Source organism: Vombatus ursinus, unplaced genomic scaffold, assembly GCF_900497805.2.
Source record: "Vombatus ursinus unplaced genomic scaffold, bare-nosed wombat genome assembly UNPS02011591.1, whole genome shotgun sequence".
Lineage (NCBI taxonomy): Eukaryota > Metazoa > Chordata > Mammalia > Diprotodontia > Vombatidae > Vombatus > Vombatus ursinus.
Window position 1 is genome coordinate 4,178,372 of NW_020951369.1, and position 17,495 is coordinate 4,195,866.

Sequence of the window (17,495 nt, forward strand, 5' to 3'; positions counted from 1 at the left end):
AAAGGAAAGGAAAGGAAAGGAAAGGAAAGGAAAGGAAAGGAAAGGAATGGAGAAAGGAAGGGAGGAAGGAAGGGAGGAAGGAGGGAAGGAAGGAAGGAAAAAGGAAGAAGGGAGGAAGGAAAAAAGGGAGGAAAGGAGGAAGAAAAAAGGAAGGAAGGAAGGAGGGAGGGAGGGAGAGAAGAAAGGAAGAAATAAGGAAGAAGAAAAGAAGGAAAAAAGGAAGCAAGGAAGGAAAGGAGGAAGGAAAGAAGAGAGGAATGGAGGGAGGGAGAGAGGAGGGAAGGAAAGGAGGAAAGAAGAATTTATTAAGCACCCATTATAGGCTAAGTGGTTTATAAATATCTCATTTGATCCTCACAACAACTCTATGAGGTAGGTGCTGTTATTATCCCCATTTTACAGTTGAGGAAACTGAAGCAGAAAGCACTTAAGTGACTTTCCCAGGATAACACAGCTAGTGAATGTCTAAGACCAGATTTGAACTCAGTTCTTCCTCACTCTGGGCTCAGCACTCTATCCATTGCACCACCAATCTGCCTGAGATTGACAACTCATAGGTTGCTTCTCTTTGTAATTTATAGTCATAAAGAGCTGCCTAGGCCACTGAGAGTTAAGTGACTTGTCTGTTGTCACAGTTAGTACATATAAGAGACAAGATTTGAACCCAAGCTTCATGACTCCAAAGTCATCCATTATGTTATGCCATCCAAAAGGCCTAGCCCATTATTACTCTGCAAACACAGAAGTGTCGAGTTCATGATTACATTTATGGTCAATTGCATTTTTTCATATGCTTTTTTTCATTCATTCTTTCAATGAGCACTGAGTACTCACTGTGTGCACAGGTACATGTAACTGTCATGGAATTTCTTGCAGGCTCACTAGATGGCTTAGTGGATAGAGCACTGGATCTGGAGCCAGGAAGACCTGAGTTCAAATCCAGTTTGAGACACTAGCTGTGTGACCCTGGGCAAGTCACTTAACTTCTGACTGCCTCAGTTTCCTCAACTATAAAATGGGCATAAGAATAGCGTCTACCTCCCAAGATCAAATGAGATAACATCTATACACACAGTGCCTGGCACATAGTAGGCACTTATATATAATTGTTTCCTTTCTTCATCATCCAGTTTCTTTTCCAGCCTCTCTCCAGTTCCCAGACTGCCAACAACCAGGCTAGTTTCAGGAGAGAAACAAGCACAGGTAGGATTCCATTCCACAAACATTTATTAAGATACTACTAAGTATAAGGTCCTATGATAAACATTAGAAATACAAAGACTTAACTAAAACAATTCCTGACCTTAAAGAGGTTGCACTCTACTGTGGGAGGTGAGAATGGGAGGGATTTACTGTATACACCAATAAGGATTTTTTTCCTTCTCTGAACATGTGATTTCATCTCTCGGTGTGGAAACTCCTTCAGCGGAAGTAGATTCACAACTCATCTCTGGCACCCATTCTGAAACTTACAGTCTTAGAGAGTTACCTGAGGAACTAAGAAGTTAAGTGACTTACCCAAGGTCACACAGACAGTATGTGTCAGAAACGGGATTTTGAACCCAGTTTTGAACTGCCCCTTTTACTGTACAAAAACTATAAGAACACCTAAGCTACTGTTCAATCATGTCTGTTGTTTTGCATTAGTTATACTTTTTTTGTCTTTCCATTAGCACAAACAAACAAACACTGACTGCACTAAATGGAACTTTCCTGATTCCCCCCCTATTTTGTGATCTTTCCAGTAATGAGAAGACAGATTCTCCTGTTGCTTAAACCATCTTGGACTGAAGTTAAACCACTTTAGAAGTCTCATTAGTTTTTGTAAGACACTAATGGGGCTTAGTACTCGGCAACTGCTCATAATCCCAAAAGTTTCTACCCAGCATGAACAGTGAAGTTAATTGAGTCCAATTCCTTCATTTTATAGGGGAAACAAGCATCCACGTACTACACTAAACACTTTACAAACACTTATCTTATTTTATAGGTGGAGACTGTAAAGCACAGAGAGGTTAATTTTCTTGCTCAATGTCACACAGCTGGCAGAGCCAAGTAGACCCAGGAATGTGCTGGACCCAGTTCTAACTGGCTTGTGAGGGCCCATTGTTGAATTTTCAGATTGAATTTAAGATTGCACATTGAAATTAAAAGTGTGTTTGCATGCTTTTTCCCCCTGGAGAACCTGGTTGTTAAACATATACCTGCTTACCTTTGTATGGCTCCATAAACATTGCTTGAGCTCTGCAGGAGGACTGTGGAAGTCATCACCAGCCTTGAGGACTGATGATTGTAGTCTAATAATAATAACTCATTTACATAGAGCTTTAAGGTTTGCAAAGTGATTTACATTCATTATCTCATTTGAGTTTCATATCGTATCTCTTGGTAGGACCCAGACTTCTAGTTCCTTACATCACCCTGCCAGCTGCCTGGTGAGTGACCATTTCAAGATCTGAAATAGACTCAACCAACAAGTGTGTATTATGCACTTACTATGTGCTGAGCACTATGCTGGGTGTTAAGGACATAAAAAAATGAGCGCTCTCTCTCTCTCTCTCTTTCTCTCTCTCTCTGTCTGTCTCTCTCCACTTTCTCTTTGTCTCTCTGTCTCTCTATCTCTCTTCCTCTTTCTCTCTGTCTGACTATCTCTCTCTACTTTGTCTCTGTGTCTGTCTCTCTATCTCTTTATCTCTGTTCTCTTTGTCTGTCTCTGTCTGTCTGTCTCTCTCCACTTTCTATCTCTGTCTCTGTCTCCCTTTCCCTGTGTCTGTCTGTCTCTCCTCTTTCTCTCTGTCTGTCTCTGTCTCTCTCTCTCTCAGAGAGCTTACATTCTTAAGGAGAGATAACATATGTATACACATATACATATATAAAGTACATACATATAATATGTGCATATATAAACATATGTAGAATAAATATATACAGAATAAATGCAAAATAAAACAAGAAATTTAGGGAGGAGAGTACAAATACTTAAGGGGTTTGGGAATCAAGAAAGGCTTCCTTTAGAAGGTGGTGCTTTAATGACTACTCCAATACCCAAATGAACTACAAAGATTATAATATGAAGAGAGATGCTATCTGTATGCAGAGAAAGAACTGATAAATAGAAGTATGTATGGAATGGTTTTTAAAATATACTTATTTGTGTCTCATGGTAGCTATCTCTAGGATAGAAGAGGGAGAGAAGGAAGAAAAAAGGGAAAAAAAAGAAATTTCCATGATAACTTTATTGCATTTTAAAAGGAATAATAGCAAGTAATTCATAATAGATTTGCAGTTTCAGATGCAATCATCTTTTTATTATACTATATTATGGAAATGCTTGTTTTATTTCATAAATTAAAAATAAAATAAACTATTAAAAAAGAAGGTGGTGCTTTAATGACTTCACGTGTATTGCTTGCTTTCTCAGTGGGTAGAGGAGGAGTTAGAGGGAAGGAGAGAATTTGAAACTCAAAATGTTTAAAAACAAATGTTAAATATTTTTTAAGTGATGCTTTAGCTGAGTCTTGAAGGAAGTGAGGGATTCTGTGAGGTGGAAGTGAAGAAAAAGTGCATTTCTGGCATGGGAATGGCCAATTCAAAGGACCAGAAATGGAAAATGAAGTGGGGAATTGAGTAAGAGCAAAAAAGTCAGTTTGCCTGAACCCTAGAATACAGGAAGGAAAGTAATATATAGTGAGACTCAAAAGACAGGCTGTGATTTGGGGTTTGGTTAAAGGACCTTGAGGGTTAGAAGCGTCTGGATAATGGTAGCCAGCTCATAACAGCAGGCTTTCAAATCCATATTTTCATAATCTTACTCCCAAAGAAACCACCCCAGGTAGAAAGAGGACAAACTCTCCTCCTTTCCCCTCTATATCAGTCCTGCCTGAGATTTTTATTTTCTTGTTGTCTAATACACCTGACCTCTAAACTGTTTGAGATGGAGGTGACAGTCTTTGACTGGCATCTGGGGATCCAGGATTTCCCCAGTACCATATTCTTTTGGTCTAGACTTGAACAGCCTTCCCCCTTTCCCTTTTATTTTGTCCAAGACAAAGACTGGATTGTTTAAAAAAAATCTTTACCAGCAACCAAGGGAAGATATAAATGTAAGAAGCTAGGCCGAGATGGGCTGCTAGTCCTACAGAGTGTTGGGTGGCCAGGGGCCACAACACATCTGGCATTTTATTGCCTCACTCGTCAAAAATGCTGACCAAACCTAGTCTTGACGCCCTTATTCTCATGGGTCAAGGGTGTTCCCCAAATGTTCTTTGCATTCGTTAGTCAATCCAGGTAATATTTAGAGTCAGTCATCCTGTGTATCCTTGAACTTGTTGCCATGAATCACCACCTCTTATGACATCCTACCTCAGTAGCTTATGGTAGGATGTGGCAACCTTGCTTAGACTCACCTGTCCTTATTCGAACCAGCAAGTCCAAAACATAGATGACATCAGCAGTATAATCCAAGACCAGCCATAGCATCAAGTGGTCACTTTGAAGTTCATCAAAACAGGCTCTAAGCAATTATAAACAATACAGGTGATGTCAGAGCTCCTACTGCAGGTAGAGAAGGCAAAGAATGTATGCCCAGCTGTCAATTTTTATGACTTTCTAATGAGAGAAATGATTATTAATAACCAATAATTTGGGGAGATTCAGAGTTCTCCTCTTCTAAAGTCCTGATTTTAAAAATGAATAATAATTTATAATATAATACATAATATAATAATATATAATAAAAAATAAAAAGTCTCTTGAAGGACATTTCTGATGAAGACATAGAATTAACTCTCCTCAATCTTGGTCAGACCCCACCTGGCTTTATGAGGAATTTAATCTAAGGTGGGGAAGCCCCTGCTCAGGTTTGGGTGGGGATACATTTTTGGATTAGATAGCCCAAACCTGGGGGTAGTCTGGGTAGACAGATAAGATTCTCTGTTCAAGGGTGACATGATATCATTCTGAGCCCCTCATGTTAATATAGCCCACCTCCCATGGTGTTAACCAATCAGAGTTGATTGCCACTCTCTTCCAAAAGAGCATATAAGCCTTGAGCCCGCCCGCCATGTTTGTCTTTGAAAAGTCTAAGAGAGATGGCCAAATGACCATCTTTTTATTAACAATGTGCTGGCCTTATTAATAAAATGATTAAATTGTGCAGAAACTATGTCTCTTGAGCAGTCTTAATCATCACAGTAAGGAGTTTGGAACTTGGGAAGGATGGAAATGGGAAGGACAGAGGATGCAGACAGGTACATTCCTGAGTCAACCTCTAAAGGCTACAGAGGTCACAGTTCCTTCACTACAAAATACCAACCTTCACTGTCCATCAGCTCCTAGGTGTGACAGTCAGTAATAATAATAATAATAACAACCAGCTTTTATATAACACTTTTATATAACCACTTTACTTATGTTATCTCACTTGATCATTACAATAACCTTGTGGGGGTAGGTGCTATTATTATTCTCATTTGATAGACAAGGAAACTGAGGCTGAGAGGGTACGTAATTTGTCTGGAATCACATAGCTATCTGAGGCAGGATTTGAACTCAGGTTTTTCTGACTCCCAGTCCAGTGCTCTAACCACTGTGTCACCAAGCTGCTTTTATTTCTCGCACCTTAACAGCTTTCTCTACTTCATCTTCAGGTAAATGGTATCAAAAAGCCCTAAGTTTATCCTAAGAACAGGGACAGACCAAACCTCATCTTCTGTCTTTCCTACTTGTCTAGATAGGGCCAACTCTTGGTAGGGAGTCCAAAAGGAGGTCTTGGGACCACAGAATCCTACAGCTGAAAGGAACTAGTTTTGCGTCATGGACCCCTTTGATATCTGATGAAATCTATGGACCTCTTCTCATGTTTTTAAATGCATAAAATACAATACATAGGATTACCAAGGTGACCAATTGTATTGAAACATACATTTAATTTTTTTTCTCATCCAAGTTCACAGAACTCCTGAAATCTCTTCACAGACCAGATTAAGAACCTGTGATCTAGTCCAGTGCCCACTTGGCCATCACTGAAGAGGTGAGGACACTGAACCCTAGAGAGGGAAGGTAACTCACTTAAGGTCACATGACTGGTCAGAGGCAGAGCTGAACTCAGGTGTCCTGATTCCTAATCTATGGCACCACTTTCTTTTCTCCTCCAGCCCCAAGATTCCATACCTGCACACAAGCATGCACCAGTTATAGAAGACAGGGATGGCAATGATGGTCAGCCACCTATAGTACAGGTTGCTAGAAGGGTCTATCACAAAGATTTCTTTCTTCCTTCTGAAAAAAAAAATATACACATCCACATTAAGAAGCATAGTAGGAGGACTGAGGTTCAGCTGGAGACTCAGAATACTTGGGCCCAAAGTCCTTCTTGGAAGGATAATTAGGTCACTCGCCTTAGTCACGTAAGATACCACCTCCAGGGTAATGCCCTCTACTTCCACATACTTTGTGCTATAAACTGGAGCATTCCTGAGGCGAAAGACTGCCTAAGAAACCGTGGACTAGATAGAGGTCTTCTGAAGTTCCCTTCTAGGACTCAAGTCCAGGACCCTTTTCTCTTTTTGTCAATTGTAAAGGATAACCATGTAGTAACAGAAGTAAATTCCATATGTTGTAGCATCCTTTCCTCAAGTCAGCCCATTGCCTCATTGTGATAGAGAGGTGACTTTATGTTCTCAAAGGTGATGCCAAGGTGTCTCAAAGCTCAGACAGGCCAGAGCAAGAGAAGTCAGAAAGTCTCTGTGTGTCTGATAGACAAGTCAGAAAGTCTCCTAGTCTGGGCACAGGTTCTGTATCTGTTGTCTAAGGAACAGCCCAAGTGTGGCTCAGCTCGTCACCAAAAGGCTGTCCAGGAGATGATGAATTTTCTCAGTCACAGCAACTTGTAAAGGAGGCCTTGCTTGCTGTATCAAGAAAAGGGGTACCCATGACAGACCTATGTCATTTGGAAGGGTATAAGAGAAAATACAGTACAGTATAGATGCTACACAGATAAGTAGTAGAAATCACACCTTAGACCTTCCATTCCATGGGTTTTATCTGGGCACAGCCATTCCCTATAGGTTTCAGAACTCAGTACCATGCCCTGTCTCCATGAATGATCTAGGTTATTTAGGCAGAGCACTTCAAGCAGGTAAATGAAATCAGGCGAAATGGTTTTACTTTCCTTTTTCTTTGCATCCCCAGCTCTTAACAAAGTGCCTTGCATATGGTAGGTACTTAATTGTGGTTAATACTGATTCTAACAAAGTAGCTTTTTTAAAAATTAGTTTTACAATTTTCCTACAAAGTAAGTTCTCAAGGATTACATTCAGAACTCCTATTTTCACTTAGACGTAGTGGATCTTCCTCTGTCATACCATGCATGCCATAAACTGAAATCCAGGAACTCACGTTTTGCCAAAAATGTTCTTGCATTCTATTAGGAACTTCCAAAGATTCTGCCTGCCTTTGCTGATGCTTTAAGAGCAGGATGGGATGCTCATTTGTATGGGTTTGGAGTTTTCCCAGGATTCCCCTCATCCACCAAAACTGAAGTAAAGTTGGTAAGCTCCCTCAACGACCAAGAGAGTCCACATTCTTTAAAGGAGAATTCAGCTTCCCTAAGAAGCAAACCAATTCCATTTGTGTTTGCCTGCGTGGGCAGTCGCTTGGGTGGGGAGTGTGAATTGGCTAACTAGCAGGTTTGCTGAGCTACCGTAGAAACAGGTAAGTCATATAGACGGGGTCATTGGGTGGGCAAACAGGTTTTCTAATTTTCCCTCCATCCTGCAAAGGAGCTCGTTTACTTAGTCTAGGGGTGGGGAACCTACAGCCTTGAAGCCACATGTGGCCCTCAAGCGTGGCCTTTTGACTGAATCCAAACTTCCACAAAACAAATCCCCCTAATAAAAGGATTTGTTCTGTAAAACTCGGACTCAGTCAAAGGGCCACACTTGAGGACCTAGAAGGCCACATGTGGCCTCAAGACTGCAGGCTTCCCACCCTTGACCTAGTTCCTTTTTGTTAATGGCTCTGGTGAAGGACCTTTTCCCATAAAACGTGAACCCTGAAACAATTTCCAGGAAGGAAATTATCTTCCCGAGACTGGGAACTCCTTATTTTCTTCCCGATAATAGCAATACCTCTGTTCTCTTTGTATGGTGTTGAAACCCTGTGTTGAAGTAGGGACTACAGGGGAGAAGAAAAGATGGTGGAAGCCCACCCTGGGCGCTTGAAAGCTGTCTTCCAGCTTGGAGCCAGGGGCTGCCAGGACAGGATAGTGCATTACTGCCATTCCAAAGATGTCCAAGATGTATTGATCGTAACACCTTTCAGAAGCAGGGTGTTATCCACAATACCTTTTCACCCAGTACTTACTCTACTTCCTTTGAAGGTTTATCTTTTTTCTCTTCTTCCTTTTCCTTCTTTTCCTCCTTTTTTTCCTCCTTTTTGCTGCATAACATAGGGTGACATTGAGCAATTTTTAGGTAATTTTTAGGTACCAACTATTGTTCTACTGCGGGGGGAGCAGGCTGAGCAGAGGCAGAGCAGAGGATGGGGAGGATTTAAATGTTTCTTTATGGGACAGAGAACTTTTGAGTAGGTCTCGGCAACTAGCTTATGTGACCCAATCTCTGACATTAACAGGCTAGGATGAGAGGAGACTATTGATTTGGGAAAAGAAAATAAAAATCCATTCACCTCGACTTCAAGTCAAAACACACAGAGTTGAGAACATATTTCCAGTGTTCCCTGCTCATGGACGACTTGTTTCTCAACCTCTGCTCTTGAAATGTTTTGAGTGTCTCTAAGGAGTCATAAGTCATCCTAGGACCTTCTGGGGGAGTCGAAATGAAGCTCTAAAAGAATCCAAATCCACAAAGTGGAAAGATCATTTGAAACATGTTGAGTTATTTTGAAGAAGGCCCTAAAAGCAGGAGACACTGTGGTAAGAATGCTCACTTTGGAACCAGAGGGTCTTTGTTTGAATCCCAGCTCTTCTATTTAATGTCTGTAGGGCTTTGGATAGGCAGCTTGGTAGTGCAGTGGCTAGAGTACCAGGCCTGGGTTCAGGAAGACCTGAGTTCAAATCTAGCCCCGGACACCTACTATCTGTGTGACCCTGGGCAAATCACTTAACCCTGTTTGCCTTAGTTTCTTCATTTGTAAAATGAGCTGGAGAAGGAAATGGTAAACCACTCCAGTATCTTTGCCAAGAAATCCCCAATTGGGGTCAAAAAGAGTTGGACATGACTGAAAAACTAAACAAACAAACAACAAGGACTTTGGACAAGTCACTTCACTTATCTTGACAACAGTGTTGTCACCTGTAAGATGAGGTTGGGGTAGGACTAGGAGTGGGGGTGGGGGGGGTTGGGCCAGATGACTTCTAAGGTCCTTTCTAGCTAGTGACATGGGAATCATCTGCTAGAGAGAAAGCACAGCATAGTAGATAGATAATTAGAATTGGAGTCAGGAAGACCTGAGTATGAATCCTGCCTCAGACCTTTGTTCTCTATGTGACATTGAGCTCTGTTCTCTGCCTCTGCCTCAGTTTTCCCTTCTATAAAAGGGGTATAACAATAGCATCTTACAGGGTTGTGAGGATCAAATGAAACAATGTATGTAAAGCGCTTTGCTGTACCTTCAAGTGCTACATGAATACTAGGTATCATAATAGGCAAGTTAGTTTTGAGAAACAAGAGGTGATTAGAGGAAATAGCACTTCACAGGCAGAAGTGACCATTTCCCAAAGTAGGGGGTGGGGATTATTATTTTCCCATTTTTCCTACAAATTTGCTCTCATACACTACATTCAGGGCTCCTGTTTTCACTCAAATCCTTGTAAAACCATCAGGCAGCTTAGGCAAGAAGGTGTCTGCGTCACTTACAGTGATGGACCTCAGGGCCAACTGGCTTTTGGTCACTGTGGCAGAGTCACGGATTCATAGATTCTTAGAGCTGGAAAGGACTTCTAGTCTCTTTTTCTTTTACTGAGGAGTGATTTGAGGCCCAAAGGTCACACAGCTAGCGAGCAGCGAAGCAGGGTCTAGAAGCTAGGCCTTCTGGTTCCCAGAGCAAAGTTCTTCCAACTATGCAGAATTCAGACCCAGCTCCAAGCCTCGTGGGAAACTACCAGCAACTCATCCCTGTTGGCCAAGCTTCACGAAGCAGTCTTCTTGGGAGGTTTATGCTTCTACTTGCTTTGGGTCAGAAATAACTGTAAAAATGCAAACTCCTACATGGCAGGGATTGGGGTTTGCTGCTCAGAGGGCAAGGCTTTGAGGGACAGCCTAGGGCAGCTACTCCCAATATGGAGGGAACCTCAGCCCCACTTTGGGACATAGATTTGGTTCATAGAATATCAGAGTAATATTGGCCCTTAGACAATGTATAGTTCAACTTTCTCCTCTTTTTAGAGTGTGAACTGGCAAGAACCAGAAAACGCCAAATAATCTCAATAGTACTAATCGAGTCTTTTAAAATGATGCTTATAGCCTCCAGGCTGCCCAGTGAGAAACAAAGACCTAGCCAATACAAGATGTCCCAGAGTTTGAGGCGTCTTTGTCTGCCTTTAAAGTACTAGCATCAGTTCACCAGCAGAGGCTGCTATTCACACGATTATCATGCCGTACTAGCTCCTATTTTGAGTTTTCCTTGCTTAGTGTGAGGAGGTCAGGCTGGTAATGCTCCAGCCTGTTTCCTTGGCCCTGTGACAATATGCTGTCTCTGCAGTCCATCTGTTGCCTGTTAAGTGATAACTGCCTAGAGTACCTTGAGAATCCAGAAAGAACACACATGCCCATCATCAAATCTAGCCGTAGCTGGGCCTTACCAAACTAGGGAGAGATTTTATTTATTTTTTTTAAACCAAGGAGGCTTTCTCCTAAGGTTATCAGGAGAGCTGTTAGACAATGTTAGCATTGGTTGGGGCCCATGGGGGCAACTGGAAACAAGACTGAGAGATGCTATTCGGATTGCAACAGGACCAATAGGAAAAATTCCCTGAAATTTTGAGAGGAAAAAAAGAGAAAGGAGGGAGAGACAGAGACAGAGAGACACAAAGAAAGAGACAAAAGAAACACAGAGACAGAGGAGGTGAGCTTTCATGTGGACAGATAGGATGTTACATATAGAGCATTTTTTTTTTTAGTATTCTATGATACTATCAAGTTTGCCCTTTTTTGATAGAATCATCTCTGACTGTATCTGCCTGTCCCTGGCTCTGACTTGTATCCACACCTGTTTCCGGCTTTGAGGAATAGCCTGGGGCAGCTACCTCCTAATAAGGCGGGAGCCTCAGCCCCACTCTGGGGCGTAGATTCAGCTTATGAAATGTCAGCGCCGGATTGGCCCTTAGACCGTGCATAGTTCAACCTTGTCCTGTCCTTGTCCTGAGTCAAACTGAGATACCGTCACATCTCCCAGCCTTGTCCTGTAAGGCTGGGAGATGTGATGGTGTCTCAGTTTGACTCAGTTGGCAAAGCTAAATCTAGAATTCATCATGCCCCTTGACCTCAATACCAGAATGCTTTTCTCAGTGTAGCTCTCTGTCCCTCAGTTGAGGGGGGAGGAAAGAAGGAAGATAGAGAACACCCTCCAAAACTCCCCCCACCTCATTGCCCACTGTTTCTCCTGATTTTAAATCTGTGTGGTTTCAATATGTTTAAAGTCTCAGGTGTGTTTAAATATTGAGTTTGGCTATGATTCAAGTAGGTTTCATGAATGAATGAATTCTAATTTTTTTTACATGCTGGAGTTTTGGCCTCTTGAATTTGATGTGCAAATTTATGCAAACAAAAAGCAAATATTGGTCCCTGCCGGAAATGAAGGGGAGGGGAAACCTTATCCTAGGAATGAAATGGAAAATAACAAGGAATTCCAAATAATTATAGCACTTTTCTCACTATAAGAAGATTCAATGTGGAGAACTCAATTGGACTAAAAAATGTTAACTTTCCCAATCTACTGTCCCACCACACTGATTTTTTGCCTCAGAAATCTGGGCTTAGAGTGGTTGCAAGGGTGTGGGGAAGCCATGATTCACTAGCCTCATGCTCAGAAAATATAAAGCCATCATTACTGGGGACAAGACCTACAGAGTTTTGAAAATGAAATCTAGCCCGTGATTCCTAAATTCAGTTGTGGTCATTTAATGCTGAAGCAATACTGAAGAAAAACAGTCTGCTACTGGGGGGACACGAAGGAGGGAAGACTCAGGTCTAGCTTTCCCTCGCTTTGACCTTGTAGCATGGCTTTCAAAAGCAAGGATAGGAAGTTCCATTACCTAGAACTCTTCCTAGGAGGGAGGCAGCAGCAGGACACCAGGGGGAGAAAGAGTAGAGCAGGAGTTTCTACAGCTAGCAGAGTCACCACCAGGGGGAGGCATTGTAAAACAGAGGAGAGGAGGCTTGGTTGATTTGGCTGAGGGAGAGCTGGGGGTACTTACTCTTCGTTGGCATTGTTGCAGGTGCTGATATTATGTCTGGCCAGCGGCCAGCCTCTGTAAGGAGGTAAATAAAACACAGAATTTGGAGAGCTTTCAATCTGTTTTCAGTTACTCAGGGCCCTTGATTTCTACTTTGTGCATCATCCAGGTCCTTGGCTTCCATTCTCTCCCCTGTCTCTTGGACCCATTCCTGCTTCCGCTGTGTTCTGTCCCATTCTGGATGCTGCGCTCATGAGGCTGTTCAACTCATCAGTAAACTGCTTAGGGAGTTGAGTTGGTGTTCACAGGGAACCAATATAGCAGGCTGTTCAAAAAACTAATGCAGCCTTCTTAAACTTCATTAAAAGGAACATAGCATGTAGAACAAGTGTGACCCTGCGCAAGTCACTTAACCCTGTTTGCCTCAGTTTTCTCATCGGTAAGAATGAGCTCGAGAAGGAAATGGCAAACCACTCCAGTGTCTCTGCCAAGAAAACCCCAAATAGGGTCACAAAGAGTCAGACATGAATGAAAAGACTGAACAACAATAAAATGGAGAAAAAGGGAGGCAAGGGTTCCACTCTACTTTGATTGACTTGTCAGAGCATATCTGAAGTGTTATGTTCAGTTTGGGGGCCATGAACAAACTGGAATTCAATTCAATAAACATTTTTTAAACCATACTGTGTGCTGTGCACTGGGGACACAAAGACAAACATGGAAAAGTCCCTGCCCTCAAGGAGCTCTCATTCTACTCTGGAGAAACAACACATGCACAGAGATAAATATTATATGTGTATGTGATATGTTAAACATAATATATATGTGTATATGTAGATACATGTGATATATATACATACATGCATATATGTATATATGTATATCTGCATATGTGTGTATATATGTATATATATGTGTGTGTGTATCTATCTATCTATCTATATATATGTGTGTGTGTGTGTGTGTGTATGCATTTGTAATTTCAGCAGGGAGATGGGGAGAGTCCGAAGAAGTGGGGGGATCAGGGAAAGGCTTTGGTAGGAGGTGGCACTTAAGCTTAGCCCTTAAGAAAGGTAGGGATTCCAAGAGGTAGAGCTAAGTAGACAGAGAATTCCAGGCCTGGAGGTGGAAGATGGAATAGTAAGTAGGCCAAGCGGATTGGATTTCAGAGTGCATGATGGAGGATAATGTGAAATCAGTCTAGAAATTGAAGTTGGAGTCAGATTGTGAAGGGCTTAAAATGCCAAACAGATGACTTTATATTTTATTCTAGAGGCTGAGGTTACCTCTGAAGCTTCTTGAACTGGGGATGGGTGACAGATAGTCACACCTGTCCCTTAGGATTATCATTTTGGTGGGTGGGTGGAGATTGGAGAGGGAAGATATTGGAGGCATGGATACCAATGAATGATATTCCATGTAAGAAGCAATGAGGGCTTGAAGAAGAGTAGTGCCCATATTTGTAGAAAAAAAGATATAGATGGGAAGAGCTATTGTGATGGTAGAATCAACAAGACTTTGCAACTCTTTGGGTATGAGGGGTGAAGGAGGTAAGAGTGAAGAATGACTTGGAAATCGTGAACTTGGCTGATTAAATGATGATCAGTGGAAATGATCAGTGGTGTCCTAGACAGAAAGACGGAAGATGGGAAGAAGGATGGGTTTGAGGTAGAAAAGAATGAGTTTTGCTCTAGATGTATTGAAGATTCCTATGGCATATCCAGTAGGAGATGTCCAACAGGCAGTAAGTGATGTGAGACTGGAACTCAGGAGAGAGATGAAGGCTGAATAAGTAGACCTAAGGAGCCACCTACACTGAATTTATTGAGCCAGTGGGAGCTGAGAAGATCCTTGAGAGAGAGTGGTAGAGATAGAAGAGAAGAGGGCCCAGGACTGATTTATGAGGTAAATTTTTTTAGCAAAAGCATAGAGGTGGGGGAAGCATAAGGCATGTAGGGAGGCAGAAAGTAATCCTTTTTGTCTAGAATGTAGAGTCAATGGATATAAGCTACAGAAGACAAAACTGGGAAGGTAAGATGGTATCAGTTTGTAGAGGGGCTTGAATAACAGGCAAAAGTGTTTGAATTTTATTAGGTTGGCAATAGGGAGCCACTGAAGATTTTTAAGTAGATGAATAACTTGACCAGATCTGTAAATATATATAATATGTAAATATAATATTTATAAAATATATAATAAAGTATGTAAATACAATATAGTATATAAAACATTATATATTGTAACATATATTATATAAGATATAATACATATTATATAAGATATAAAATATAGATTATATATAATATATAATAATATAGTACATAAAATATATAGTGTGTAGTAAAATATATAATATATAAATCTAAGATTTTGGGGGGCAGGTATATGGAAGGTGAATTGCAGTGGATAGAATATCCACATATGTGTTATCTGCGGACATGTTTTCCTCCAATAGAATGTAAGCTCTTTGAGAGAAGGATCATGTTGATTTTGTCTTGTATCCCCAGCACTTAGTAGAGTTCCTTGCACGTGGCAGTCAATTAACAAACACTTACTGAACTGAATTGAATTGAATCATAAGAGTAGAGTCCAAAAGACCTATTAGAACGCTACTTCAGGAGCCCAGACATATGATCTTATGCTAAGGTGATAGCAGCGGGAAAACAGGAAGAAATAAAAGGGAGAGGTATTGGAGAGGTAAAATCAACAGACAGGGAATCAGATAATCTCAAGACTACTAAATTGGTTCCCTAGGCAGGAACACTGAAGCCAAAAGGAGCAACGGGAGCAAATCGTCCAATCTGGAACGTAATGAGTTTGAGGTTGCAGTAAAGACGCCCTCTGAACAGTTGGACATGTGGCTCTGGAGGTCAGAAGAGAGGTCAGGGCTGGAGAAGCAGACCGGGGAGTCTTCTGCCAGGAGGTGATGGGTGAAACATATTGAATTAACTTTCTGAGCAGCCACGTCACAGTGGCTCACAGGGAGCTCATATCAATTAAAGCCCTTAAGACTTTCCTGTAATTGAGTAGCTGATATATATATATTTTTTAACTCCAAGGGCTAGACTTTACATTCAGGCCTATTAAATTTCACATCAGTTCCAGCCCATCCCTGCAATCTGTGAAGAACTTTGTGACTTTTGATTCTATCACCCGACATACTATCTATCCCTCCCAGGACTCTTACAGAGTGTCCCTGTGTGTTTATTACCACGCGTGCATTCAGCTGTCATCGCTCCTCCCCCACCCCCTCCACCCTCCACCTCAACAGCTTAAGAAAGTCAATTTGATCCCTGCTCTAAGCCTCTTGGCATCTCTAGCCGGAGTCCTGCCTGTCCCTGATCCCACCCAGAGCACACACACAGTTGAGACCACGCTGTGTGACTGAAGCTGTCGGCAGATGGACTGAGGCCTGACAGCCCAGCTCTCACTATTTATGGCACTAGACAGGCCAGCAAGATATCCTACTGGCTATTTCTGTCACCCTCTCTGTCCGAGCAACAACTGAGTTTTCCCCGTGCTAGGGAGGAAGCGACTTTGCCCAGTGTAAGCTGCTGTTTTGGCTAGAATTTGAGGGTGGAGGGGAGGAAGGGTCAAGGAGAAAGCTCAGCAGAGAGACAAAGTCTCAGAGTCTAGGGCTTGCTGGGTCATGACCAGTTCTGCTTGTTCTAAGGGTGCAAGGCTTGGCTCTCATTACGTAAAGAATTCCTGGAGGAATAATGAAGCTGATTCTCCTATTATTCTAAAGGCATGTAAATTCAGGCCCATGGAGCTCTGTGGTCCAGAGAGGTGTTGTACAGACACCCAGGCACTGTAATAATTAGCCACCGTTTACTGTGTTTATCCCACCTCGTCCTACTGGGACAGACGCACATCTTTCGAAACAAGAGGGAAAAGTGACCTCATCCATGCTTTAGCCAATATCTCATTTTGGATAAGAGGCAAAAGAAGTCACACAACCTGATGTGAGCTTAAATTCAATTTTCTCCAGGAAGCCTTCCCAATTCCAGTTCACCTCTAACTCATAGTCCCAAACCCCACTCCTACCCCATGTCCATGTCAGTACCTTCATTCCATTCAGTCCCTCCATACTTCTGTTACCTTCTCTCTCTCTCTCTCTCTCTCTCTCTCTCATATGTGTATATATAAACAGAATATATATAGTATATATGTAGAAGTAGAATATATATAGTATATCTAGAAATAGAATATATACATATACACACATGCACATATGCATATACATACATATACACGTTATGTGTATGTATATATACATATACATACACACACACACACATATATATACACACACATAATTCAATGTCTTGCTGAGCACAAGGTCAGAGAGGAGAGAGTTTGGTTCACCAGCATTGCCTTTCCTATGATACTATGACCCAAAGAAAGCCTGAGTCTCCTTGCCTCAGAGCCATATGAGAGGCTGCCAGATAAATAGACGGACTGGGCTTTTCACCATTAAAACAAATCTGAATGCCTAGCTGAGTGCTCCTAGTGGAATGACCCAGATCACCTCTCAGCCTCCAGTTTAGGTTGAACCAAGAACTGAGAAAGTTTATCTTTCATATTTGCAACCCAGGGAAAAATGCATGCCAGGGAAATCATCTTTAGCTTGTCTAGGGGCTGTTGCTCTAATTTAAATATTTAAATGTAAGTCTTTATCAAAGGTGTGGAATGGGGTGGACAAAGGCTATATCTTATTTTGAATGATAGTTTATTTTTTGTCTATGGAGTGTGACCCTGGGTAAGACCTTGCGGATTCAGCCAAAGGACATCATTTCATTCTTCCAGGGAGATGGCCTGAGACAAGAATAAGCCTGTCCTTGACACTTATCCAAGACATGCTTCCCCAGCTGAACTAACTCTCTCTCCAACACCCACCAAGCCCACACAAAAATGTGCAAAAACACCTGCTGTGCTTTCTGTGATAATTGTAAAGACTTGTAACTGGCCAGCTGTTGCTTAGTTAAGTGTCATCAGTAGAATTCTGCAGAAACCGAGAGCCTCTTAGAATTCGGGAAGGTCAGAGAAATACAAATGTTTGAGAGGCCAGTCTTCCTGG

General features: G+C 41.8%; 1 protein-coding gene across 2 annotated transcripts in view; it reads right to left on the reverse strand.

Moving 5' to 3' along the window:
- The window catches only part of CNGA3 (cyclic nucleotide gated channel alpha 3), a 51,943-nt gene that overhangs the window by 1,667 nt on the left and 32,781 nt on the right, over nt 1-17,495 (reverse strand). The window contains exons 4-6 of one of the 2 annotated variants that reach the window (XM_027856677.1): nt 8,365-8,439; nt 6,172-6,279; nt 4,407-4,513 (exon numbers count right to left, since the gene is read on the reverse strand). In XM_027856677.1, the coding sequence (XP_027712478.1) occupies nt 4,407-4,513; nt 6,172-6,279; nt 8,365-8,439 (290 nt within the window). Of the gene's footprint in view, nt 1-4,406; nt 4,514-6,171; nt 6,280-8,364; nt 8,440-12,436; nt 12,491-17,495 lie in introns of both variants that reach the window. The other variant, XM_027856679.1, reaches the window with a different exon arrangement.